General features: G+C 40.2%; 2 protein-coding genes across 3 annotated transcripts; one reads left to right on the top strand and one right to left on the bottom strand.

Moving 5' to 3' along the window:
* Positions 1-277: 277 nt before the first annotated feature.
* Positions 278-19,785, bottom strand: LOC139473792 (circularly permutated Ras protein 1-like). Its single transcript, XM_071256552.1, has 16 exons — positions 19,390-19,785; positions 18,465-18,526; positions 18,078-18,164; positions 17,038-17,258; positions 14,546-14,737; positions 13,226-13,441; positions 11,729-11,880; positions 10,698-10,898; positions 10,484-10,568; positions 8,588-8,694; positions 7,133-7,290; positions 6,539-6,829; positions 5,523-5,646; positions 3,511-3,607; positions 3,018-3,122; positions 278-2,646 (listed from the first exon to the last, which is right to left on the bottom strand). Exons 1-16 carry the CDS (start codon positions 19,479-19,481, stop codon positions 2,560-2,562), a joined length of 2,277 nt encoding a protein of 758 aa, XP_071112653.1. The 5' UTR covers positions 19,482-19,785; the 3' UTR covers positions 278-2,559.
* A 245-nt stretch (positions 19,786-20,030) lies between these two features.
* LOC139473794 (pre-mRNA-splicing factor syf2-like) lies at positions 20,031-27,392 on the top strand. Of its 2 annotated transcripts, none has more exons than XM_071256554.1 (7): positions 20,031-20,143; positions 21,580-21,669; positions 23,097-23,222; positions 24,101-24,218; positions 24,623-24,713; positions 25,175-25,273; positions 26,578-27,392. In XM_071256554.1, exons 1-7 carry the CDS (start codon positions 20,135-20,137, stop codon positions 26,741-26,743), a joined length of 699 nt encoding a protein of 232 aa, XP_071112655.1. In that variant the 5' UTR covers positions 20,031-20,134; the 3' UTR covers positions 26,744-27,392. The 2 variants fall into 2 exon arrangements, with proteins under 2 accessions (XP_071112655.1, XP_071112654.1); XM_071256553.1 differs by lacking the exon at positions 20,031-20,143 and adding an exon at positions 20,194-20,353.
* Positions 27,393-27,833: the final 441 nt, after the last annotated feature.

Genomic DNA, 27,833 nt, shown 5'->3' with positions numbered 1-27,833 from the left:
ACTTGTCACTGCGAAACAGTTTGCTCAAACGACTCAAGTTTTTGTGCATAAACCTCCATGACATGTAATATCCACAACAAAAGATGTCGCTATTACGAAACTACTTCTATGTGAGGCGTTCAATCAACCCTGGTACTATGGGTGTTTGGTATTACATGGATACCCAAGGCTACCACCACTCTTGGAATGGAAGCCATCATTCTCAAAATATGCACACAATAAATAATCACGGTCTAAAACCTTCTACATTGAAATGGAAAATGAACGTTGATATAGAACTTTATTGTCAGATGGAGTGTCACATAAATCAAGTAAGAAAATAGAAATATTGCCAACAACAAAACAGCAACAGCATCATAGGGACAAGACAGTAACAATGGAATCCTCATGTCTCTGACTGACCTGGATCACTGCAGGAAGGTCAGATGCAACACAGACATGTGTCAAACACACACCTAATCTTTCAAACCTAATTCATCATGCTAGCCAATTACAGTATGAATAGGATCCGTGGACTAGAATGCAGTTTTATTATCAACATAAACAAACAAAAAAATCCTGGAGAAAATAAAACTATGGTAAAATTGATTTACCAAAACAAAGTATTAGGACTGGGACGGTAACTCAGGTACACGTTTCGGGTTGGTGCTGAGTAGGACCCGGGTACCCACAGGACTACCTGGACCCGTGGTAAGTCAGGTAATATGTTGTTTAATAAGAACAAAAATAAAACTCTATGGTTACATTAGAAGTTGCTAATGTTTGCATTTCTTTCAGACTATGCATGCATTCCTTCTGACTTTTACTTCTTTCATTTAAGATAAAGCTTCAGTTAACTTCAGTGTATACATGATAGTTTTTGCCCCGGACCCAGTGAAACTGTTCCCAATTGGACATATACACAACTCAAGAGACCTGCAGCTGGTACCAGGATAGTAAATTTGGACTCGTCCCAGCCCTACAAACATTAGTTACATATGCTGTGCATATCCAATGCAGATATTAAACCTATGTTAAGATCAGCATGCAGCTGTTTCCTTTGACGGTGAATGCCTGACCCACCTGTCTTCAGATAGCCCTGTGAGGAGGTCGCCCCTTATACAAATACATGAAACAACATAATCATATAATGTCTCATTAGCCTTATAATAGACATGTTGAGTGGAAATGATAAAGAAAATATAATGATAATTAGAATATGCACTGGTGCAAGAAATAAGATGGAACTTCGTTTGTAGTCGCTTGACTACAAGATTGTGTACAACATATGACAATGTTGGTCCAAGTCTTACTATGTTCTTTTATGAAATCACTAAGTGGACATTGTAAATAATTCAACACGGCCTACAGTTACCTGGAGAAAATTCTCAGCTTGGCCTACAGAGTTACTTGGAGAATATACTCAGCTTGGCCTACACAGTTACTTGGAGAAAATGCTCAGCTTGGCCTACACAGTTACCTGGAGAATATGCTCAGCTTGGCCTACATAGTCACCTGGAGAATATGCTCAGCTTGGCCTGCACAGTTACCTGGAGAAAATGCTCAGCTTGGCCTACACAGTTACCTGGAGAAAATGCTCAGCTTGACCTACACAGTTACCTGGAGAAAATGCTCAGCTTGACCTACACAGTTACCTGGAGAAAATGCTCAGCTTGACCTACACAGTTACCTGGAGAAAATGCTCAGCTTGGCCTACACAGTTACCTGGAGAATATGCTCAGCTTGGCCTACACAGTTACCCGGAGAATATGCTCAGGTTTGCATCCTAGACAATGATCAAATATCTTCCTCACCGAAGATGGCAACATCTTGTGTTACCTTTAAAAATAATTTGAAATTATTTTATTACCCCAAAATACACAAGTCCTATACAAGAATTAGGAATCAGTATTTACAGCTGTTGAGCCTGTATGGATTGTGAAATTCAGTTAATACGGACGAATAGTGAAATGAGTAAGATTATCAAACTGTCCAGATTAACAATCAATGGGAAGGTATGGTTTCTGGATTAACGTGATCTAACATAACATGGATTGGCTGTTTATCTACTGATATTAAATGACAACCCATAGTGTCAGAGTCATCAAGGATTCTGCTGTCTATTTCTTCATTTAGAACTTTGTTCTATGTGTACGTCAAATGAAGACATGCAGCAGAATCTATCACAGTCTCTATAATGTCAAAACATTAAATCACAAAATAAAAATACATACAAACAATATTGTCAAAAACTTGACTGAGCTACTGTTGCACTAAATAACAGTCTGTATTGCTTAAAGCAAATAATAGTATAAATAACTTAAAAAACCCAAACAAACCAAAGCTGTTCTGTCAACCTATCAAAAGAAAAATACATTCGAATATGTCGAAACTATAAATAGTATGCGATGAAATGATTTTAAAAAATCAGTTTGCTAAGATTAAAGAGTTAACAAAGTCTGTACTATCCAACAGTTTTGATATAATGCTTAGTGTTCAACGTTTGTCATGAAAGAATAGTCACATGTCAACTGTATGATTCTTGCTAAAAATATCACAAAGCGAGGTGAACTGATTCCTTCAGTTGAGCTTGTTGCTGCTGATACGTGATTGAGCATACACAGCATTAGCCATATCATCCTCCACTTCCGATGTACGTGCTCGGATCTGAAACAGGTCAAGGTCATGAATGTGAGTGAGGGTGAAAGTGGCTTAACCCCTCAGACCGCAACAGCCCAAGGTCAGAAACATAACACTGATATACAGTTTCACCCCTCAGAACTGAACAAGACTAAGGTCATAAACATGAATGAAAATGAATGGGGTTTAATCTCTCTGACCTGAAGGTCAAGGTCAAAATCAACTAGGATTTCACCCCACAAGATCTGAACCAGGTCAAGGTCATGAACCTGAGTGAAAATGAAAGAGGTTCAATGTCATGGTCATCAACATTTCAGATATGCCATTGCCACAAGTCATAGTCTCAACAGTTGTTCTATCCATGTCGCCACAAACGAGAATCCAGCCTCTTAATTCACCTTTTTTACTTTCTTTTTCTTGGCCTTCTCAGGAGCAAATGAGATTGGTTCATCATCCTCATATTCCTCATCACTGTAGGTTGTCCCACGACGAGACCGTTCAGACTGAAACAACAAAATTATTGTTTGTCAGATTTAGTCTGCACATTGGTTTGAGAACTCCCTCTCGCTTGATCCAGACAGTAGTTTGATTCATTGGTTAAAAATTTCAGCTACCCTGCAAATTGGACGTACAGTAAACTATGCTTATAATGAACACGCTTATAATGAACTGCAGACATAAACTTATTTTTGGTCCTGGCCATGTGCTGTATATATGTTGTATATATGCTTATAACGAACTATAGGAATAATGAACTAAAGTTAGTGGTCCCTGTGAGTTGGTTATAACTGTAGTTTAGTGCATGTATCCACGGGTGATGGAGGAAGGTAGTGTACACAAATCGTGCAACATTGACGATGCCTTGAATGAGGAACCATCTGCGGAGCTTACCATCTGGGCCTTGCTGACATGGTTCTCCACAGTCTGGATCTTGCTGAAGATTCTCCTGTACCAAGCCTTCTTGTCGGGGCCGCCTTCTGCTCTTTGTCTGTCACATACAAAAACAACTCGATACCACAAGCTTCGAACACTCTACATAATATCTTCATTATCTATACTTATCTCTTAAGCAAAACTGAATTATCAATGAGATGCTATCATCATGGATATTAATGAAAGTAGAATTCCAAATATACATTCCAAATTCAAACATAATCGTTTTGGTACATCTACATCCTATAGAGTAACCTTGCCCTTGCCCTGTGACCATCCAATGACATGCAAGAACACTACTTGTTACAAACTATGGTTGTGTTGCAGATATGATGTCTTCATACCATACTAACACTACTTCTTGTATTGCACTACCGGTAATTAAGTCACTTCATGAATAAGTGACCTTCAAAGTGACTTCATGTTTCACACCATCATGACATGTTGAGTTACTTACTTTGACTTCATCTTAACTGCTTGCTAAAAACATTAACTTTTCATGAATTAATCTGAAATTTAATTTGACCTATGGTGACCTTGAGTAATCATTAATACTCAAATCATCTTGTACACAAGCTTTTGTATCCTCAATTAACACTGAATGATCTTGCCCTTAAATGTCATCCAATCACATATGAAAACATTGCTTTTTGCAAACTTATCAGATTTTACAAATATGAAGTCTTCATATCACACTACCAATACTTCCTGAATGAAACTATTTACTAACAGTTCATGCGATCAAGAACCCACTTAGAGAGCAGGTATACTAAGTTCCATCCAATTCCAATTATTAATACTCAAGTCATCATGCACACAAACATTTTTTACTTTCATGGCTATCCAATCACATGTGAGAACAAACTTGGGTATGAAGTCTTCATACCAAACTGCCAATACTCTCTGAATGAAACTATTTACATGTTATTTCATGATTGAATTACATGAACCTCCAAAGTGACATTGATATTTTGCACACCCATGCGTCAATACACAAATTCATTAAATTTGAACCATGTTTCATAATCCTCCAGTGACCTTGACCTCATTCAGAGGTCATACAAAATTGACACCCAGCCTTAGAGCTTCATCAAATCTCCTAGTGTGTTCATGCTGAGTGACCTTGACCATCAAGGTCATTCAGTCACATGTCAGAAAAATTCCCCAGTGGTGTAATAGGAGGTATGTCACATATTAAGTCAAGACATAAGTGTATGGTTGAGAAAACCAACTGCAGCAGCTGCAGAGCTCAAATTCAAGCAAACACATTAAGCAAAGCAGCTACCCTTTACTAGTCTATTTTAGACAGCTACATGATAAAACGCAAAAAACAATGCAGAACGAGGCTTGGTTTATTTCATAATAAAACGTTCTATCATGACGTCGTTTCCGGAGATTAAAAATAAGATCGAAACTCGATGAATCGTAAATTGGACGACATTTTCTTTTTTTAAGAGGGTAGAGACTTGTTCCCCATAGATGTAGCTGGACAGCGCTGATAAAGGCAGTGATGGCATCCAAAAGTGGGCATGATATGGCAATCGGTTTTAGTGAAATGGTACAGATAGTGCTTGCTCCTAGAGTAACCCCAGTGCTGGTTTCTCTGGTCGAGGGTGGTTGGATAACCTAGTGGTTAAAGCATTCGCTCGCCATGCCGAAGATGCGGGTTCCATTCCCGACATGGGTACAATATGTGAACCCCATTTCTGGTGTCCCCTGGTGTGATATTGCTGGAATATTGCTAAAAGTGGCGTAAAACCATACTCACTCTCTAGTCTCATACAAACTCCAATTCCTTAACGTCACTATCACTGCTGAGCGAGACTAATGTTATTCTCACACTCAGTCATAGAATACATATATTTCATCTCAAGACCTGATAAAACTGACAATTTCACTCAAGAAACCATAAACTTTTTCAGGTTGCTCAGTTTGACAAGATTAGCCAAATATCATTTCTATATACATACGCAGATCTCCAGGCCAGCCGCTGGTTCATGAGTGCAGCACCACGGGACATGGTGTACTCTCCTTCAAGGGCAAGATTAGCAGTCTTCTGAGCAGCATGGGTGCCCAGCACATTCAGGTCAATGTCTGGAAGTACAGTGTGGGAAGACTATGCACTTCACATATTATGAATCAATAAAACTGAACTCTTTTCAGATTTGAGCTTAACTAAAATTGGTCTGATATGGTATATTGGTTGATAATATATTCATGAACATATGATTAGGGTTTCTGGTATGTGACCTTGAACACAAAACTTCAACTGTACTAGAAACAATTCCCATCCAAGAATGGCTTGTGCCAGAGTCTTCATTTTGTAGCATTCCAGTTTGACCAATGCTTGACACACATGAATTAGAGATAATAAATGTCGACCTAGGTTACCTGTTGATCTTATGTCACATCAGTAATTTTGATGCAAAAGATACAATGTCACAGTTGGACTTACAAAAATGCCAATTTTCAAACTCTCTGTAGTCCCTAAAATTTGAACAACACTCTTTTTAGTTTGAGGGCCCAACTGTACCGCCACTAATATTTGAATTTTGTAGTGACAGCTACTCAGCATTTTGTTACCTATAACTGCACATATCAGTATTTCAAACGCCCCCCAGAAAAGGACTGAGAAAGAAGTAGTTTTCCATAAATACAAGTCTCCTTTGCCCATCATATCAGCAGTTTCAATCAGAGGTGGTTATTGTGATTTGAAACCCCTGATTGAACAGTATCAAGTATTTTCCAAATTCTTAGTGGAATGTCCAAATCCAAAGGTTCAAATCAATCATTGACTGTAACTGCAACATTTCGCCAAACGGGATCAAGAACAGTAACTTTGACCTGCTTAATATTGACCAATTTAACTTGCTCTCAAACGTCTGTGGTCTTAGCTCATTCATAGTCCTGTCATGACTTTAGACATGTACATCAATAGATACATGCAGCTGTTTCTAAATTATACTTCAAAGACAGAGGCACCTACTCTTCTCAGCCAGGTCCCTGTCATGTGTGACTGGTTTCGTCTGTGTGAGGACTCGCAGTGCCTTCATGCCCTCAGTGTCTGTGTATCGGATCTGCAGCTGGAAGGGCAGCTCCGCTGGAACTGACTTCGGCTCTGGACCTCCTCCAGCAGATGTAGATGAGGTGGCAGTGACCTCAACATCAGCAACTGTGTCAGCAGTAGGCACAGCATCAGGCTCATCACCACCTTCACTCACAGCATTAGCATCAGGCACAGCACCAGCTTCTGTCTTCACCTCCTCCATTACTTTAGCTACAAAAAAATACGAAAGTAAGGTGAGTTGGTCTCTATCCCTCAACTAATAGTATTTCAGTTATGTTGCATCATCACAGCTTAATATGAAAATAAAGTCCAAAATGACACAGGTCAACATTTTTACCACTGGGCGATCAAAGATGACAGACAGAGGTTCATTAATGGTGTTAATCTGGAAGCAGGTAACAAAAAGGATAATCCTCAGACAATCCTATCATAAAGAACCTGTAGAAATGTACATCATGAGCACAGGCAGGTAAGTTTTGACAACACCAAAATAACTAAACTTCCCCTACTCACATAGCAGCATCTCACTTTTGTCCTCCTTGGCTGCTTTACTCTCCACATTCTCAGGTCGGACGCCATATTCAAAGGTTATCTCAGTATCACATGTTACATTGCCGACCTCCCGCACGGATCTACTCTCCTTCTTGTCATTGTTCTCATGATGAATGTACCTGAAGGAACGCAAAGTAAGCATAAACCTGACATGGAATGTCTACCATTATATACACCATCTAGACATAACATTATCACACACACTGATGCTGAGGCAAAGTACCGGTAAGCATAAACCTGACATGGAATGTCTACCATTATATACACCATCGAGACACAACATTATCACACACACTGATGCTGAGGCAAAGTAAGCATAAACCTGACATGGAACGTCTACCATTATATACACCATCTAGACATAACATTATCACACACACTGATGCTGAGGCAAAGTAAGCATAAACCTGACATAGAATGTCTACCATTATATACACCATCTAGACATAACATCATCACACACACTGATGCTGAGGCAAAGTAAGCATAAACCTGACATGGAATGTCTACCATTATATACACCATCTAGACATAACATCATCACACACACTGATGCTGAGTGTTTACAAATTACAAATAAATCAATGTTGCCAAAATAATTATCAACAGTTTATTTCCTAATCAGAGGGAAGATGAGGTAGTGGTTTAAGCATTTGCTCATCATGCTGAAGGCCCAGAATCGATTCCCCACATAGGTACAATGTGTGAAGCCCATTCTGGTGTCCCCCGCTGTGATATTGATGGAATATAACTAAAAGCAGCATAACAACCTTACCCACTCACTCACTCCTCACTCCAAACTACATGTACAAGATAATCTAGATATGAATGCTTTGAATATACCTTGTATTTTTAACTCTTTTATATATAAATACTCCATTTAAAATATATTGTGAATATGGTGACTACAGGCCACAGGGCACTGTTGAGAGCTGAGAGCAAAGGAAACTAATCTTGCCTCCATTATTGGTGTCAGTAACTGTCAGCAGTCAATAATCAAAATCAAGAACAAGTAGCCATGTTAAATATGTCATGTCAAAAATGTTGTGAGAGTGAGTGAGTTGGGTTTAACGTCACTTTGAACAGTATTCTAGTCATATCATTTCATGTGAGTTTACTGTGGGAGGGAAGTCAGAAGGGATGCAGGCCTTAGAAGTACACTACTTTGGTAAAACCCACAAGCATACGTATGGAATTGACAAACCTAGAAACATAATCGGAGTGAACCAGGATTCGAACCCACAATCATAGGTTCCTGGCGTGTCCAGGGAACGCAACTCTGCAAAGTGAATTATGGCACCTTAAGATGACTATGCCCCGAAATGTTGTGAGAAGAAGCATAACTATTTACTATACTTGATACACTGACATATCATAAAAACCTATGGAGAATTACAACAGAAAGTGCCAACTCACAGCTGCTTGTGTAGGTTGAAGGTAGCCACCACGTTGGTAGCAATGGTGCGATCAGCCAGTATAGTGCTGAACTCCTGAGTGAGCTTCAGAGGGTCTACAATGTTCACCTGCAGCACAAAGGGCATGAGGAAGCTATTTACACAAATAATTTAGGGGGCTACATTACACCAGAAATAGCTTCAACAATACAACAAAATACAACAAGATCCTTCCAAACAAACAAATTGAACATTTTATTATAAATTGTATATTGATATACTTATCCTATCTCACACTATGCATTTATCCTTTTCTTCTTTGGTCCTATGTGGAAATGTGCTTGGACCATGTTTCCAGCTTCTAAAACAAAATACTTTATACAGGCTAGGGTTTCCAACAGTGGAATTAAATGCATAGTGTGAGGTAGGATAAGTTGTTGATGAATTGAATATATATTCACTTATCCCATCCCACCCGATATGCCCACCCGACCATCCCCGCATCTCAGTTCCTCTAGTCTAGTAACCAGAGGGATACTGGGGTGTGTTTGGTTAGACTACAACCCTGAGATATACACGAGGAAGCTGGAACTGAACAGTGCAATAATAAAATATTAAAAACACTGCATAAAGACATGGACTCGTGAGCGGGAAAACACATCAACAACTGGTGATACAATACTGATACGTTTATCGGCATGAGATTTGGGATATATGCCAAATCATGTTTTCACATGTGTCTTCGTTCATGGAATGACAGCATAGCTGTAACCATACAGGCAATACACCTGATGACTCAAAATCGATCCTGGACCAGTATAGATTCTTCAAGACAGGGTGCAGCATTATCTCTGATGGACAATAGGGTATGACAGCTTGGCATCTCTTATAATGCTTAGTCATGGCTATCAAACACTTGCGAGTGTATGAACACCAACAGCAACTTCAATGGTGAAGACCAAAGTCTCCACAGACCACCCTCCAAAAGGGAATTTGGTCTGCAAAAACCCTAACGATGCAGATGAAAGGGGAATGAAGAGCCTCTTCCGGGAGCATCTACGATGATGAGAAGCCGCCAGATAAAGACAAAGCGCTTGTACTGAAGAAAGGGAGAGTTCTTCCTGGTCATCCAAACCCAAGTTAGACGTGCACATCAGGATCATAAACAAACAATCAGGTTGGCCGGGAAGCTGATTCTTGGCCACAAAATCCCAACGGAGGCCCTGGTACGACCTGCCACACTCAGACCACTCAACCTGGACTCTGATGACACCCAAAGTGTGAATCTTGCTAACATGAGCCACAGCAGCCATGAGCCAATAAGAGCACAATTTTCAGCATGATCATCGCAAAATCCTTGTCTGCCATTGGATCATATTCACCCAAAGTCAAGTGGTGCAAGACAACGCTGAGGTCCCAGGATGGAGGCCAGAAACGAGAGGATTGGTCCACCTATTTGTTGGAGCGGAGGAGGGATTAGAGTTCCGCAACAGAGGAGACTTTCGAACCCAAGGTAGTCAATGACCTACTTGGGTCAATGAACTTCAAACATCAGAACATTTCCTGTATCCTTTTTAACCTTCAGAGTATCTTTTCACTACATTCCTTCTTCACCTGTGAATACATACGACCGCTATGCAGTTTAATCATTGTAATTCTTCAGGTAATGAGATGAGGCCATGCATAACCTTGGAAGTAAAAAAAAATTCTGCAAACCTTACGATATTGAAGCCATGTAAGAGATGGCCGCAAGGCTGTGGCAAATGTTAAATAGGAAATACTGCAATTTGTGTGATGTAATCTGAGCACTCATTGGTGTCTCTGGCTTCCATCTTGGTGGGACAGGGCCATGGTCTAAGTATTGACGATGTTTTAATGTCTCAAAGACTTTGGATGTTAAAATTTTAAAAGAACTCACCTGCCCTCCCGTTTTATCTGCCAACTTCCCCAGCTCAACAAGTTTACAGTCAGTTCCCTTGATGGTCACAACCGAGATAGACACACTGGAACATACCAACACTTGCATTAATGGTGACATTTTGACACCTAGATCTGTGATCCCAACTCAGCCTAAAGACATCTGAACACAAAGACATTTCTCTCAGTTAATGTTATTTGTCACAGTGGCTTACCCCTGGTCCATGGCTTGGGCACCGATGCTTTCATAAAAACCACCAGTATCAGAATCTGGCGTTGAGTCATCCAGCTTCCCCATCCCAACATTAGCCATTCCATCAGTACAGAGGATCACCTTTGACCCCGGGTGCCGTGATGCCATGGCAACAGCAACAACCAGAGTTGGTCCCAGGGCTGTGGCTCCTCCCTCCTCAAGACTATCAGGACCAAACACATAAACTACATCAACATTCAGCATGAAAACAGCACTACGACAAGATTAAGGCCAGGTTCAGGAACATCATTGACATGACACTATGTTAAAGAGGTCCTACACGCCATGATCTAAAAGCCACTTTTCAGTCTAGGTCTAGACAATGTAGAGTGTGTGAAACCTAGACATCGTCTCTGCATAATAAGCGAATCATTAACTCCTGGAGTGATACATATCATAAGGCTTAAGACATAAAAGAATTGGTTCTCAGGCAATGGCTTTGAAAATTAAGTGCAGGCGGGTGGGATTTTTTAATTATTGTATTTCATATTAACTAGTATGTCACCAAATAAACAGTTGTGTAAGCAAATAAACAGTTGTGTACAATCAATGTAGGAAAGGGCCTCCCTACATAAATGTATACCTTGATGAGTATAATACTGGAATACAGTATTTGACAACCATTGGACTTTGAACATTTATGGATTTTTTTGGATTTTTAAAAATAGAAATCAAAACAAAATGTGCAGCAAACTTTAGGATGATGCAGGGGTGCCTGAAAGCCAAGACTATTATTTGCCTTTGCCTAATATTTGAGTTTATTACAAAAAGTGTTACTTTCATGATTTGAATCAAACTTGCAAGGACTGTCAAATTTCTTAATGGTAGTGCCCCTTTTAAGCCAAATGCCACAAGTCTTCATTCAGAAAGAAAAATTTACGACACAAAAATGAACTATACTACTCAATAGGAGAACATCCTACTTCTTCATATGACTATAGTTAATTTGTTATGCCATGACATGATGTTTCCAATGCAGTAATACTTCCATACCTGAAAAGTTTATCTCCAAGACACTTTCTGGTTTCCTTAATGGATTTTGGTGTGTTCAGGTCTTTTCCAAGTTTAACAAGCGCCTCCCGATTTGTCAGCTTATCCCCAGCCACAGACGTTTCCTCCTCTGTTCCGTCCCCAATAACAGTAACCTGGAAGATCACAGCAACGTGGTGCCCTGGTCATTCATCATGCACACACATCTTTCAGTAAATGTTGGAAGTTGTGCCTACATGGTAACAGGAGTTTATAAGCAATGAACATTCAGCCTTACAACACTAATGATGGAAACAATAAAGTAAAGGATTCATTTTCAGTAAACTGGTTCAGTGTGACAATAATCTTGTGACCTGCCAGAAGATGCTCCACTCAATATGCGACGCCACTGTGATGTGCCCTGCCCTGCCCTGCCCTGCCCTGCCCTGCCCTGCCCTGCCCTGCCCTGCCCTGCCCTGCCCTGCCCTGCCCTGCCCTGCCCTGCCCTGCCCTGTCCTGTCCTGTCCTGTCCTGTCCTGTCCTGTCCTGTTTTACTAGTGCACACTAATGCTGGTATTATAGTGCTAGTCTACTGAGATACTATGCCACAGTATGACATGATACCCCACGAAGACACAGTAGTCTGACTCCAAAACCGACCAGTCTTCATTTCTATCCCCATAACTCCCAGAACCAGTCATGGTAACAACAAATACAGTCTTTAAACGTCTTTTGATATGACGCGGCGAGGTATCGAACCACCGACCTTCTGCTCTCCATGTAGATGCTCTATCCACTAGACCATGGAGGCAGTCACTGTGATGTGGAGGGGAAGTAACAACATTAAACACACAGACGTTCAAATAATGGGATTGGGTGGTCAGACTGGCTGACTTAGTTGAAGCATGTCATCATTTCTCAATTGTAAAGATTGATGGTCATGATGTCAATCACTGGATTGTCTGGTCCAGGCTTTATTATTTACAGATCGCAATCATATAGCTGAACTATTGATGAGTGCATCGCTAAACAAGAAACAAATAAACCAATTGTCAAAATGACAACTGATAACTTTACAAGCGATGATACACTTACATTTGTGCCCGAAGATATAAAAGATGGTACTTGTTGTTACCCTGTCTGTAATGTTGGACGTGATATTAAACCCCATTTCACCTCACCTCCCATTTGTGCCCATTAGCATCAACAAACCACCCTCATATCTGCTCATCAAAGTTGGTTGATTTGTTGTTTTACGCCGCACTCAGCAATATTCCATCTATATGACTGCCTATATTTACGGTCTGTAAATAATCGAGTCTGGACCAGACAATCCAGTGATTGATATCACTAGTATCGATCCACGCAATTGGGATCAATGACATGCATCAACCAAGTCAGTGAGCCTGACCACCCGATCCCGTTAGTCGCCTTTTACGACAAGCATAGTCGCCTTTTACGGCAAGCATGGGTACCTGGAGACCTATTCTACCCCGGATCTTCACGGGTCATGGACTTTACCTCATTATCAAATGTGATGAGTCCGACTCTCCGATTAGGGTGATCTTTCTGCATTTCTTCAAGCTGGTGATCAACAGCAGCCTGCACAGATTGAAGTCTAGACACGTAGGTCACGTCACGTTTCTGACGAGGCAAAAACTGATCTTCATGACTGTCATTCAGACTCTGCATTCTCTTCAGCCCACCCGAACCACGGAGTCTCAATTTGCCTGGAACCTGTCATCATAACAAACGTACATATGCAGCAACAGCTAGAACATGTGTCAAACTGTATGACGGAATTGTTGTTGCTTTATGTTCGTAGTATATAATATAAGTAGTGCAGTAATAGTTCACTGCATAGAGCACTAACAGTTCACTGCACTGGTGGTTTTATTAAAGACACTTCTGTATTGTTTCCTGACACATCAACACATACTGCTTCCCAACACATCCACACACACTGCCTCCTAACACATCAACACACACTGCTTCCCAACACATCAACACACACTGCTTTCCAACACATCAACACATACTGCTTCCCAACACATTAACACATACTGCTTCCCAACACATTAACACACACTGCTTCCCTAAACACACTGCTTCCAACCCATCAACACATACTGCTTCCCAACACATCAACACATACTGCTTCCCAACACATTAACACATACTGCTTCCCAACACATCAACACACACTGCTTCCCAACACATCCACACATACTGCTTCCCAACACATTAACACATACTGCTTCCCAACACATCAACACACACTGCTTCCCAACACATCCACACATACTGCTTCCCAACACATTAACACATACTGCTTCCCAACACATCAACACATACTGCTTCCCAACACATTAACACATACTGCTTCCCAACACATCAACATACACTGCTTCCCAACACATCCACACACACTGCTTCCCAACACATCCACACATACTGCTTCCCAACATATCAACACATACTGCTTCCCAACACATCAACACATACTGCTTCCAAACACATCAACACCCACTGCTACCAAACGCATCAACACATACTGCTTCCCAACACATCAACACATACTGCTTCCCAACATATCAACACATACTGCTTCCCAACACATCAACACACACTGCTTCCCAACACATAAACACATACTGCTTCCCAACACATCAACACATACTGCTTCCAAACGCATCAACACACACTGCTTCCCAACACATCAACACACAATGCTTCCCAACACAGCAACACACACTGCTTCCCAACACATCAACACATAATGCTTCCCAACACATCAACACACACTGCTTTCTTACACAATGAGACATGGTACTGACATACCTCTGTGGTGACACACATGCTTCCTGACACATCGACACAGAAGATGACGAGCGACTCCTCGCGTCCACTGACGCCTGTTGCTTGAGTGGCTGGTGCAGGTTCAATCAGGAATGTGACATCATCCATCTGAGGGATCTCCTCCTCCTCCACATCAACAAGGTTCCTCTCACCGCAGAAGTTGCACTGCCATACCTAATTCCCCCCAAAATATCAAATCAAATATGTGCACATGATCTGAAAAAGTATGCATGCAACTTCTATCAAGATTGTCACTTTCTTTACATCAAATGAAACTATCACTTTTTATAATGCTATTGAAGTAGACAGTTACACTGCAAAGAGAATAATTTCTAGGTAAGTGAGTGAGTGAGTTGGGGTTGAACGCTGCTTTTAACAGTATTCCAGTTACATCGCGGCGTGTCAGCTTAATGTGGGAGGAAAGCCCGAAGTGATGCAGGTCTCAAACGTTTACCATTTCGGTGAAACCCACAAGCACGGGTATGGTGCTGACAAACCTAGAAACATAACTGGGGCGAACCGGGATTCGAACCCACAATCATAGGTTTCTGGCGTGCCCAAGGGACGCAACTCTGCACAGCGAATCGCGGCGCCTTAGATGACTGGGCCACCCATGCCCCCTCTAGGTAAGTGTTCTCCTACTAATGAGTCGCCTCCTGGTAATGAAAGACAGGAATCGGTCAAGCATTAACAGAGTGGTAACACCAGTACACAGGGTATTCAGCCATTTATTCATGCTATAGTGACTTTGCCCAAGTGCACACAAGGTTTGCACTTTGAATTGAAAATTTACCAGTCTCCCAGACTGATCTGTTTCTTCCCTAGCTCCAAATGACTTTTTGAGCAATTGAGTTTTTACTCTAGGGTTTCGATTTTAATTGGGTTATAACATTTTTCTTTGGGTAACCAATTTTATTTCATTCATCCATTCATCACTCTATTGGATTTTCCCCAAAATTTGTGTGAGAGTGAGTATGGTTTTACGCCGCCTTTGGCAATATTCCAACAATATCACGGCAGGGGACACCAGAAATGGGCTTCACACATTGTACCCACCAAAATTTTTGAACATTAAAAGGTTTTAAAAAAATTAAATAATGTTTTAGATGTATATAACTTCTAAATATATAGGCTTGACTCAGAAAGTAACTTAGCTCATAATTGTGTTTCATTGGGTATTTACACGTGCTGTTTTTATACATTTGAGTAATTGAAGGAAATTGGGTTTTGAATATTTTCGGAGAGTATTTTACGCAAATACGCAGCTTATCTGTAGGTCTGTTGTTCCATTATTGCATCTTGAGCATGTGAAACAATGTGAAACAAGTGCAATATGTGAAACACTGTAATCATGGTAATATACAAAACAATGTGCAAAGTAACTCCATCGTGGTGTGAGTGGTTATTGGGTTTTTTAACACATACAGCTGTTTTCTAACTATCACAGTCAACTGTAAATAATCCATGGCCTGGCAAACCAGTGGTTGACAGAATGAGCAAATATGCACACCATCAGGGCAACATGATGCACACTAATCAAGTTCAAATATTCCAACCACCTGATTCTCAAACATCAACTCTGGCAACAAAAATGGCACCCTGCTTATAGGGATAGCCTACAAGATGCAGGTTTCATGTGATCACTGATCATTAGTTGGCCAGTCATTGCCATTTGACTTTGAGGTGAGGTTTGAGATGATCCCATCAATTAATATGCAATAAACAAGGCCACAAGGTGTCTGAACAGAATCAAAGAGTTTTTTGTGCCTCAGTAGAATTTGGGTTGGGGAGATAACTCTGGTCAGTTAACAAGGATTTAGGTATCAGGAAACTTGTTTATCCAGACAATATTTGAGAAAACACACGTGTCCGGATAAGCAAGGTTCCACTGTATTCTGGGATCAATCATGGAAGACTATTATACAGTCGTGCCCCGCTTATACGGACTTCAGATATCCGGAAGCCTCGGTTCCCGGACGATTTTCATTCAAAACGAAATAATTACTATACAAATTTACCCGTATATCCGGAAATTCAGTTTCCGGAACCGGACGGTCATTTTCATACACAAAACACTGAAATGCACTCAAAATTGTCTCACTTATCCGGACAATGCACTTCCGCTGGTGGAAATCCTTTGATTCGTGAGAACTCAATTAACCAAGTGACACTGAGTTACGTTTGAGACGAGCTTGTTTATTGTACATGTAATCCCCTTCGATAAATATGGCGTCTGTGGAGGTCAGAGGTCAAAGTTGACCTTGATTACGTATTATGAGAACATTAAGAGGAATTGTTTTATATCTAGGGATTAAGATTACCTTGTGTATTTTACATAATTGAAGGGAAGTAACTCTTCCAGTAAGAAGCTGGTTTCAGTTATACGGAAATTCGTTTATACGGACGAATTGTGAAATGACGCAAGTGTCCGTATAAACGAGGCACGACTGTACTGAGAACCTGCTTATCCTTACCTTGTCAGTGCCATCTGAGACAATCTGTGCAAGTTTAGAGAGAATGGCCTGACAATGAGTACAGTACACTGGGTCTCCAGCATGCATGTTGCTTGGGGCAACTAATTCATTCAGCCGAATGGACACAACATTGGTGTCTGCACGTCGAAACTTTCGTGACTTGTGTTGGGGTGCATGTGTTGGCGCTGAACGATGTCGAGGAGCTGACTCTGTAACATCATCTGCAAGAGTGAGACTGTGTAAACAAGACTGCAAAACCTCTGCATTGGTATCATGGCACAAGCTAAGACTGTTAATAAACTCAATATGAATTGTATTGAGTACACATGTAATAATGTGAGTAAGTTTGGTTTCACGCTGCTTTTAGCAATATTCCAGCAATATCACAGCAGGGAACACCACAAATGGGCTTCACACATTGTACTCATGTCAGGAATCAAACCCAGGTCTTCGGTGTGATGAGTGAACACTTTAACCACTAGGCTACCCAACTGCCCCACATGTAATAATGATTTCATGTCCCATTACAGCATTGTCAATGCAATACCGATATCTTTGCTCATGTAACGCAGAGAGTGAGTTTGGTTAAAGCCCCCTCAGAAACGTGTTGCAGTTTTATCCGAGCATGTCAGTTTCATGTTGGATTGAAATGATGCAGATCTTAGATGTTCACCATTTTGATAAAACCCACAAGCACAGGCATGGTGTTGACAAATCTAAAAACATAATCAGGGAAATGAGGATTGAACCCATGAACATAAGATTCTGGAATGAATAACTAGGGGGCATAACTCTGCACAGCAAAATGTGGTGACTTGGATAACAAGGTCATTCATGTAATACAACTAAATTTGAGTTCTGCTCTGAAAAGATAACAAGGTGGATACACAACTAAGTGATGAAACGCATCTTGATACTTACTGCCAACTCTGTTTAAAACTGTCGATATTAATGGTGAAAACAAAATCATCATAATTTTAACGATCCCAACTGTAACTAGTGTAATCCTGTGTGTATGAACCATATTTAAACCTACTTACTTGTACTACATGCTTTCTTCCATGAGAATATTTTCTTGCCCTTCTTCTGTTCTGCCCTCCCAGGGGGTGGTGGGGGAAGGACTGAGCCTATGTACAAAAGAATCATGAAGTCTCATGCTTACAACAGACTTACAACATACATTCAGGTATCAAAGTGTATATAATATCTCAATTATTTGGCAGTTGTGTTCAGATTGATAAAAGGTTTGTCATTTGTAGTCCTGATCGATATCAATAAAAATGGATTTTCTTCTCTGATTTGACACCTCTCTGTCAAGATCTTACAGAGAACATAGAATGAACAATGAGCACTTGGACCACTCAATAAGGATGAAGGCCTGTACATTGGTTAAATAATTTGAGGAATTATCCATATCATATACATACAAGATGGGGCAGGAACAGACTTCGAATCAACTTCATCTTCGTCATCTGACGAGCCAGAGTTGCTGAAAAATATCACAACATTGCAATATTGTCCATGGGCCAATGGCAATACATGGATGACAAGTTAAAATCAGTTGCCAACATTAACACTGAATTACACAATCTTGAGTAAAAGAGCGACTGTGAATACATACTGATACATAGCTCAAGAAGTTAATGTTATAGCCCTTTGAAAGTAATGAAAATATACCTCAAAACTTACTTTTTCACTAATGCACATTCTAATCAAACTTAATCTGATGATAATTTCGCATCAGAACAATCTTATGCACTGATGATGTATCAGCTGCTGTTTGTAAACGTCCTGACTATAATGTCATGTGACTGATCATAATGTGCATCTATTTTTAACTTGTCTGTAATGAAGTGGCCATCATGTCATGTTAACAAGATGCCACCTGATCCACTCATCTTGTTCGGCAAGCATTATCGCTAAAAATTAACAAGACATAGTCATTTGACCATGTAAGCGTTAACAGAAATAGATATTCTGAAAGGTAAGTTATAATTTTAGTGTTTGGGGAATATTATACGACTCATAATCAGAAATACTTCTTAGGGTCTTGAAAACACAGTACACATGATACTATTAAATGTAATGTTTGTGCCATATATGGCAATTCTAAAAAAACGAGTTATCTATGAGAATTGAAATTGATATTTGAAATAGAGAGTGACGAGGCTAAACACATACTATCCAATCTCTATAGTATTTTTAACGAGCCTAATAGTGGTGCCGTTTTCTTCAGCGACATTATGAGGCCGTTGTGGCAAGGCCAAAGGGTCCAAATATAGCCAACACCCTTATAACGATATGGTTATACATGCTGACAAAGATCTAGATGACAGCACAAAACAACCTTACCTCACTTCCATTCCATGGTCATATTCTTCGTCGGACACAAATTCAAACTCTTGCTCTACGTTTGCATAAATATATGGTGACGCAAAATTCATGATGGATAAAAAATTGAGCTCAGAAGTCAAACAAGGTTTGTAGGGTGAGCCGAAGCTTGTAAGAGTTTATATGCTGAGTGACACTCACACACAGCTGCAACGTCTTAAGTGACATACGCTACACAACAACTATTAATAGAAAATCGTAACCTATACTTCTATTATTAGAACCATACTCAGAATTGCAAAATGGTGAAACGCTTTTGACAAGTGCAGCGTTTTCTGTCCCGGAAGTTTACGTTTGTGAACAGCGCAAGTATATCTAAAGTCACCTAAATTCTGTCTTTAAAAGTCTTATCATTCAATGTCTTTTCGAAGACAATATATCAGTATTTCTTCATAAATATTTTACTTTACAGGAAAGCATAATATTGAACAAGCAGAGAAAATAGTGTCACGTCCTATTTTTAATGTAGGGCTGTCATAAACCAATAGACTGCTTCCATTTGTATTCTAAATCCCGTTTCATTAAAACTGAAAACGGTTGCAAGAAAATAGTCCTATTCAGACTCTAAACATCGCATGCACCGCTCATTTACCTCTAAGGGAATCCGTAGGCAAATTCGATTATTGATGCATGGAGCTTTGAGGACAACATCGTGAAAAGAAAATTGACAATATTTGGAGTTTGCTGTGTCTGTTCTCGAACAAAAATGGCTTCGGTGAGTACATTCGAAGGTGACTTTTAAACCTCGACATAAGAAAATCGGTGTTACAAAATATGGCAGATCCGTACACACAGTTCCATGTTATGCTTGACGCCAATCTCTTTATCCAGTCGACCAAAGCCAATATCGTACAGACCAAGGAAGAAGAGGACAACAAACGTTTTAGTTTTACGTCATTGTGGATACACTCACACACAACATAACGTGAGATATGTTATCATAATGATTCAAGGGCCCCGATTCAAGTATTCATACCCATAGGATTTGTATCATGAACATCATGTAAGACACTAGGGTGTTACCATAGGATTTCTATTGCGATACCTATTTTGGAGACTACACTCTGTCACATATTTTGCAATGGGTCTATTTTTCTGTTAAATTCTAAATGTTCCATGTGGCTCAGGATCTGAAAACATAGGTTATTGCTCAACTTGTAGTGTTATGATGGTTCTGCTTCAATGATTGGTTAATCAAGGCTCGTTCTTATGGTCTAATGAAGTCAGATTAAGCATTTTATTTAGTGAGATAACGCAAGCTGGGCATGGTGGTTGCGGAACATTTTCATTTTCAAGATTACTTTTGAAAATCTATACAGAATTATAAGCTTGACACTTCCCTCTTATAGATAACGTCCAAATTACAATTTCATCAAGTTGTGAGGGCATGTTCGAATCTCCAGTAATGATGTCATGATAGAACAATGTTTTATCGTGAAATAAACCACACTTCGTTCTTCACTGTTCTTTGTGATTTATTGCATAGCTGTCTTATATAAACAGATGTGGGGGTAGGCATTTCATGTAATGTATACATGGTATAGATAAGTGTAAATTAGTGATTGACTGGTACATCAGTGACTCGTGACACCCCATTAGCGCTCCTAAGACTTTATAGTACATGTATTCAGGTTCAACACATTTCTATACCTTGAGCTTTGTAGTGATTCCATTGCAAATAAATCCCCAGTGCCACAGACCACCTCTGCATTCATTGAAACATGGAAGAGGAGCTTTGTAGTGATTCCATTGCAAATAAATCCCCAGTGCCACAGACCACCTCTGCGTTCATTAAAACTGTTCCATGTTTCTCTTCTCCGATACTGTCAGCCATGTTTCAACGTTCTGTGACGACATAATTTAACGGATGTGACCAAATGTGTTCGTTTACCTATACTGTCAGTTCCAATAGCATCTGTGAGGTGATTCCAATGAGAAAAGCTGTTACGACAATAATTACTGCATGTATATCGCATTTGAAACTATCCCTTTGCACTTGGTAGCTATACACACGATATTGCTTACAATAATTCCGATAATGCTTCTTTTCAATCAAATAGATAAGAAGGCCTGAATTTACATGGTGTAAATGGTAGACAGGTTCATATATAAAACTTTATGTCATTATGCTGAAGTCAATTGTTTTTTCAGTCAACCATGATCGAGAAACCAACAACATCAGGATCAGCAAAGAAAAAATTTGATCGGCTGAGTCGACTCAGAGATTTAGAACTCAAAATGGTTTGTTTGTTTGTTTGTTTGTTTGTTTTCCTAGCTTTTAGCAAGATCACTTGATGATATTTAATTAGTTAACCCATTGAAGCAACAAAATGATCCAACAGATCTTTTTGAGGCGATACTTGAGGGAGTAATGTCCCTTTCACAGATCCAGATCAAGGCTCAGGGCGGTCGGGTAGCCTAGTGGTTAAAGCGTTCGCTCGTCACGCCGAAGACCAAGGTTCGATTCCCGACATGGGTACAAAGTTTGAAGCCCATTTCTGGTGTCCCCCGCCGTGATATTGCTGGAATATTGCTAAAAGCAGCGTAAAATCAAACTCATTCACTCACTCACTCATCAAGGCTCGTCAAACCACAAAACCTGTGCACTAACATTGTGTGACACTACCCATGTATTTGACCAACCCACTTGTAGATTTCCAATTCCATGATAGGATAAACATGATAAACTGATGGCAGTGGTAATCAGTGACTATTGGAACTGCACTTGCCATGATTTTAGAAATTTGCCAGGAACGGAGGTGACTGTGCCATCCCTTTTCCAAATACAGTCAAGTCTTGTTAATCCGACAATAGATTTTATGAGACACTAATGATTGCAACGAATTACCGAAATCAGTCTTGTTAATCCGACACAGTGATCAGGATACTCCGTGGTCATCTGCCCGCGAATACAAAGCCCCTGTTTTGATGCGAGACAAGTCGGCTGGTAGCTGCATATTATAACAGCTGAAGAGATATCAGCTTGCTAAACAATGAACAGTTAATGCTTTAAATAAAGAATTAATCACATGCTTCATTTTTTATAACATGTTTGTATCTTTACCTTTCCTGTAGTTGTCCGATTTTCGATCACGAACGTTGATACTACTTAATTTCGTTTATTCGACATACTCGTGAATCCGACATAATCATATGCAACCAACCATGTCGGATTAACAGGACTTGACTGTATGCTGCATGGGCAAAGGCTATTACGTCGTGGAGGCAAAACGGAAAGTCTGCGAATCAAAAGCTGACTTGGGCATCATATATTTTACCTTTCGTGATTGAATAAAAAAAACTTGATTCAAATAAAGAATACTCCCTTATATGTATGTGAGAACCATTTCTTGCACATATAATATATTGGTAATATTGTTGTTGGCCCTGTCAGGTGTCCGGGATATAATTGGTCCCCAGCAACCTATGCTGGTCGTGAGAGGGTCGTAAAGGACTGGGAAATCTGACTCAATAACTTTGTTAATTGCATGTCATTGTGGTCTGATGGATTGATTTTGCTAGGGATAGATCACTGGATTGTCTGGTCCAGACTAGATTATTTACAGTCATACAGCTGAAATATTCCTGAGCGCTGTGATGTGAACAACAAACCAATATTATTGTTGTTGGTGAGGGTCACCATGTTCATCAATGTCTTCTTGTTACAGAATGAAGCCAGAAAGTTAAATCACCAGGAAGTTGTAGCTGAGGATGAAAGAAAGAAACGACCACAAAACTTTGAAGCAAAGAGGAAGAGGACAGATTGGGAGGAGGAAGTGGAGAAAAAGAAAAAGGTAACTGCTTTGTAGGACAATGATCAGCATGGCCAGGGGGGAGCTACAGAGTTGTGTCCCTTATCTAAATCATTCATGCGAGTGCAATGTCTCATTGCACAGAGTTGTGTCCCTTGTCATGATCTGTTGGTTGTGAGATTTAAGTGTGAATAGACGGTCTAAATACTATTCCTAGTTATTACATTATTATTCCAATTACGGGGTGTTGGGGTAGTCTAGTGTTTAAAGCGTTCGCTCGTAAAGCCAAACATACGGGTTCGATTCCCCACGTTGGTACAATGTGTAAAGCCCATTTATGGTGACCCCTGCCGTGATATTGCTGGAATATTGTTAAAAGTGGTGTAGAACCTCACTCACTCACTCACTCACTCACTCACTCACTCACTCACTCACTCACTGTTCCTATTACCATTGCAGAAGCTTTGTAATTATGACAACTGTATCACAACAGTTAATTAAAAACCTGAGAAGTGATAAATAGTCTGCTGGGCAGACTCTAAGAAGCCTGAAATTCTTCCAAGCCTTAGGCTACCTGTAACACCTGACAGACTGACTAACAGGCTGGATAACTAAAGGGCCGGTGCCAAACTGCATGCTTGGGCCCCGTTCCACATAGCAATCATAGCACTAGGATGATCATACTTTAACATACGCTTACAATAGTCTTTGCACTTAGCAGCGGTAGAAATTGGCACTAGTCCTGTAGTCCTTGCCAAACTGGCCAATAGTTAAGGTATCATAAGGACTAGTAGAAATTTGACTAGTGGACTAAAACTGTTAGTTTCTACCGCTGCTTAGATCCCTGCTTTGTTGTAATTAAAGTTCATGTGTGAGTCACTGGGTCGAGATGTTGCATGTGTTTCTATCTCACTATGCAGGAGTGTGAGGACAGAGGAGAGATCTACGACAGAGTCAAGTTGCTGGAGGTCGGTGCTGACGAAGCCGAGAGGTGGGAGAGGAAGAAGAAGAAGAAAAACCCTGATACAGGATTCGCAGGTACATCTACCTCCATACTGATTCAGTATTTTGTACCACTGGATTTGCAGCAGTGATAAATCATGTGGAGTGTAAGGTCATAGTAGACACTTTGTTGGCTTCCACCATCACCTCAAACCCCTCATCTGTATCATGGTAACACCTTGCCTTTCACGAGGACAATAGATCTTTTCTTATGCTTATTGGCCATGATGATAACATTTGAAACAAATCCCTTCTCCATTGTTCAACCTCAAAATACAATATGAGATATAGTTTAATAAGTAGTAAGTTTTGGTGAAATCCATCAATTTGAAATTTATTTTGTTTCAGCTAATGTAACATTGTATTTATAAGTAATATTTGTGTATATAGTTAAGAAACTTCATTTCAGACATATCCTGACTTTATTTCTGTTTTTGTAGACTACGAGCAGGCCACGTTCCGCCAGTACCAGACACTGACGAAGCAGATGAAGCCCAACATGCAGGAGGTCGACCGACAGAAGGAGAAGCTGTGAGTCTCCTTTGCTTAATTCCTGACAAAGATTGAAAAAATAATTTGTCATCAACATTAGAGTTAAAAAAAAGTAAAGTGTTCGTTGGGCATGCTGGATGTTCTTGAATTAATTGGGAGAGCAGTTAGACAGTTGTGTCCCTTGGGGCTATGATTGTGGGTTCGAACCCTGGTTCATTCACCCTTATTATATTTCTAGATTGTCAGCACCATACCTGTGCTCATGGGTCTGAGACCTGCATTACTTCAGGCTTTCCTCCCACATTAAGCTGACATGCTGTGATATATCTGGAATACTGTTAAAAGCGTCTTTAAACCAAACTCGATCACTTAGAACTGGTGATTATTTCAAGCTTTGTAGATTTGACACATATTGCATTTTCTGTCATCTGTTTTTTCAAATGTTTTGATGATTTCTACAGCTATTATACAGCTGATATAACGTCTGCTTCTCTACACAGTGGGGATAATTTCTATGCTACCTCCAACACGCTGGGCCTCCACCAGCAGAAGGACACCAAGGAGGCTGTGGACCGCATGGTGGAAGACCTGGAGAAACAGTCAGTACACTATTACTCCTCACAACAAACTGTCCTCAGAAACTCCATGGAGATTCCTGGTTAAAAGAATAGGTTCCAAGCAACATATCATTGTTATATGAGGCGACTGAATGAATTGGTTGGTTAGACTCTGTGGCCTTGTATCATCATGCCTTGCCAGGGTGGGTCGTTGCTAGGGCTGGGACGGGTAACTCAGGTACTCGGGTCGGGTGGTTCATGAGTAGGACCCGGATATCCACAGGACTACCCGGACCCGTAGTTAGTCATGTGATACACTGTTTAATGGCAAACATTATCTAGAACTTCCACGGTTAAACGATAAGTGACTAATGTTTTCATTTCTTTCTGACTCTGCACTCATTCCTTCTGACTTAATATGTTTGAATAGTGGTAAAACTTCAGTCAACTTCAGTATGCAGCATCAGATCGTCTTATACGGGTATTTAAATACATTTTGCCAGGGCTACTGTCAAACTATTCCTAATCAGACATTTGTACCTAGTTCTTGAGACCTACAGTGGGTACCCGGGCAGGGTCGGGTAATAGGGGGATGGGTTCCTGGATAGTAAATTTGGACTCGTCCCAGCCCTAGTCGTTGCTCATAATATCAATCACTGAGTTTTTTGGTCCAGACCTGATCATATTCATCCCACTGTCATATGGCTTGAATACTGCTGAGTGTGGTATATAATTGTAAACAAGAAAGAAAGAAAGCACATTTTCTTCATATTTTCTCATTGTGCTTACTGTGGTATTCTTGTGGAGAATAGGTTTCAATACTTTCTGATTAGGGTGGTTGAAGAGTAGATGTGAAGACTTCGAGTGGTGTAACTTTGAAGCACCATAAAAGGGAAAATGAGCTGAAATAATCCTGACATGGATGAAACCTCAATTTATTATGTATATCTGAGACTAGATGTCATGGTGTTATCTGATTTACAAACACTCCTTGAAATAACAGTGTACGCTTTCAGACATTTAGCCTAGTATAGCGCGGGGAATGTGAACAAAGTCTACGACAACACGCTTCCCAAAGACTACTGCACTGGTTAAGCCTATAAGCAGTCTGCATCTTTAGTCATTAGTCCAAAACCCAAGTCTAGTATGCTCAGGTGATAATTGTCTATTATACAATGTTAAAAGCTACAGAAAAGCCTGCTTAGAGCCACGTTCACTCTTGTAAACTCAGATGGTTTTGGTGCAGACTGTACAAGCCTCAGGCACAAAGTCTGATAATTTTGTGCACATGTTTATGTTCCAGTAAATTCAGGACATGTTTGTGTAACTTGCTCTTATTTCCGCAGGATTGACAAGAGATCTAAGTACAGCCGCAGGCGCACATTTGATGAAGATGCAGACATTGATTATATCAACGAGAGGAACATGAAGTTCAACAAGAAACTGGAACGTTTCTACGGACAATACACAGCAGAGATTAAACAGAACTTGGAGAGAGGCACCGCCGTGTGAGGCACACTTGGGGACTGGATGGGCTGTGTATTTATGTTGTAAATAGTCAAGAACTCTGAAAAGAGGTAACAGCTGATAGGGAAAAATTCACCTTAGCAGACAAGCATGTTCTGCAAGAAGTGGAAACTTTGTGGTAAATACCTATTCTTGCCACAGAGAAATGTTTATTTTTACCAATGCTACAGTTTGTCTATCCCTGATGTCTCCCTTCATGAGAGGGGGCGGTAGGGTAGCTTAGTGGTTAAAGCGCTCGCTCGTCACGCCGAAGACCTGGGTTCGATTCCCGACATGGGTACAATGTGTGAAGCACATGCGTGATGTTGCTGGAATACTGTTAAAAGCGGCGTAAAACCAAGCTCACCCACCCACCCTTCATGAGATGACTGCCAACATTCTAGTACATCATGAAGCTGACCACATAAGGTGACAAGCCATGACCGAGATGCTTGCACCACACTGATAATGATCTTTGTTTTGTCAGCATTAAACCTGGGATCTTGGGTTCACCAAAGTGATTAATGTATCCATCCATATAAAGCTGAAAGGCCAGGGTAGGACTAAAATACTGTATAAAAGTGGTGTTTAACTCCCACACTCACTTCATGGCTAGAGACACAGAGAGGCATTGTGTGTTCATATGTCCCTTTTTTAACTGGCATTGTTTAAATGGCATCTCATTGTGTGAAGGCATCACAGTATGATTCTATTTTAATGATGAAAATAGAGTACATTGAGTGTGGTATGTGGTTATGTTGTAATAGTTCATGAATAAGAGATGAATGTGCCCAGTAAGAAGTGAAAATTATGTTTTTGCTTTGTTTAAGAATGTTCTGGAGGCATAAACGAAAATAAAAACAGTGTGCACACTGTAAATCCATGTAGAAGTAGATTTATGCAAATATGTACACTAGTTTTTACATTTAAAACTTGACAGACAGCTTATTTAATCATTGACACACAAGTAGTGTAGACAACAATATGAAATCAGTGACAAAATGCAACAATAGCCCCGCCCATCCTATTATCAGCCAATCAGAGAACAGTTACTGGGTGTGGCCTGTTTAATTTTTTGGTTTATAAGATAATTACT

Source organism: Haliotis cracherodii, unplaced genomic scaffold, assembly GCF_022045235.1.
Source record: "Haliotis cracherodii isolate W230 unplaced genomic scaffold, xgHalCrac1.p SCAF_3, whole genome shotgun sequence".
Taxonomy (NCBI): Eukaryota; Metazoa; Mollusca; class Gastropoda; order Lepetellida; family Haliotidae; genus Haliotis; species Haliotis cracherodii.
The sequence above is the reverse complement of the archived record's forward strand: the minus strand, read 5'-3'. Positions and strand labels throughout refer to the sequence as shown.

Excerpts from the sequence above, each read along its gene's own strand:
- LOC139473792 (XM_071256552.1), bottom strand. The coding sequence starts at position 19,481 with ATGAATTTTGCGTCACCATATATTTATGCAAACGTAGAGCAAGAGTTT. Across the intron at positions 11,881-13,225 it reads TCATCACATTTGATAATGAG|GTTACTGTTATTGGGGACGG; the intron begins GTAAAGTCCATG and ends GTGATCTTCCAG. Across the intron at positions 10,569-10,697 it reads GCCCAAGCCATGGACCAGGG|TGTGTCTATCTCGGTTGTGA; the intron begins GTAAGCCACTGT and ends GGTATGTTCCAG.
- LOC139473794 (XM_071256553.1), top strand. The coding sequence starts at position 20,228 with ATGTTATGCTTGACGCCAATCTCTTTATCCAGTCGACCAAAGCCAATA. Across the intron at positions 24,219-24,622 it reads CCCTGATACAGGATTCGCAG|ACTACGAGCAGGCCACGTTC; the intron begins GTACATCTACCT and ends CTGTTTTTGTAG. Across the intron at positions 24,714-25,174 it reads GACCGACAGAAGGAGAAGCT|TGGGGATAATTTCTATGCTA; the intron begins GTGAGTCTCCTT and ends TTCTCTACACAG.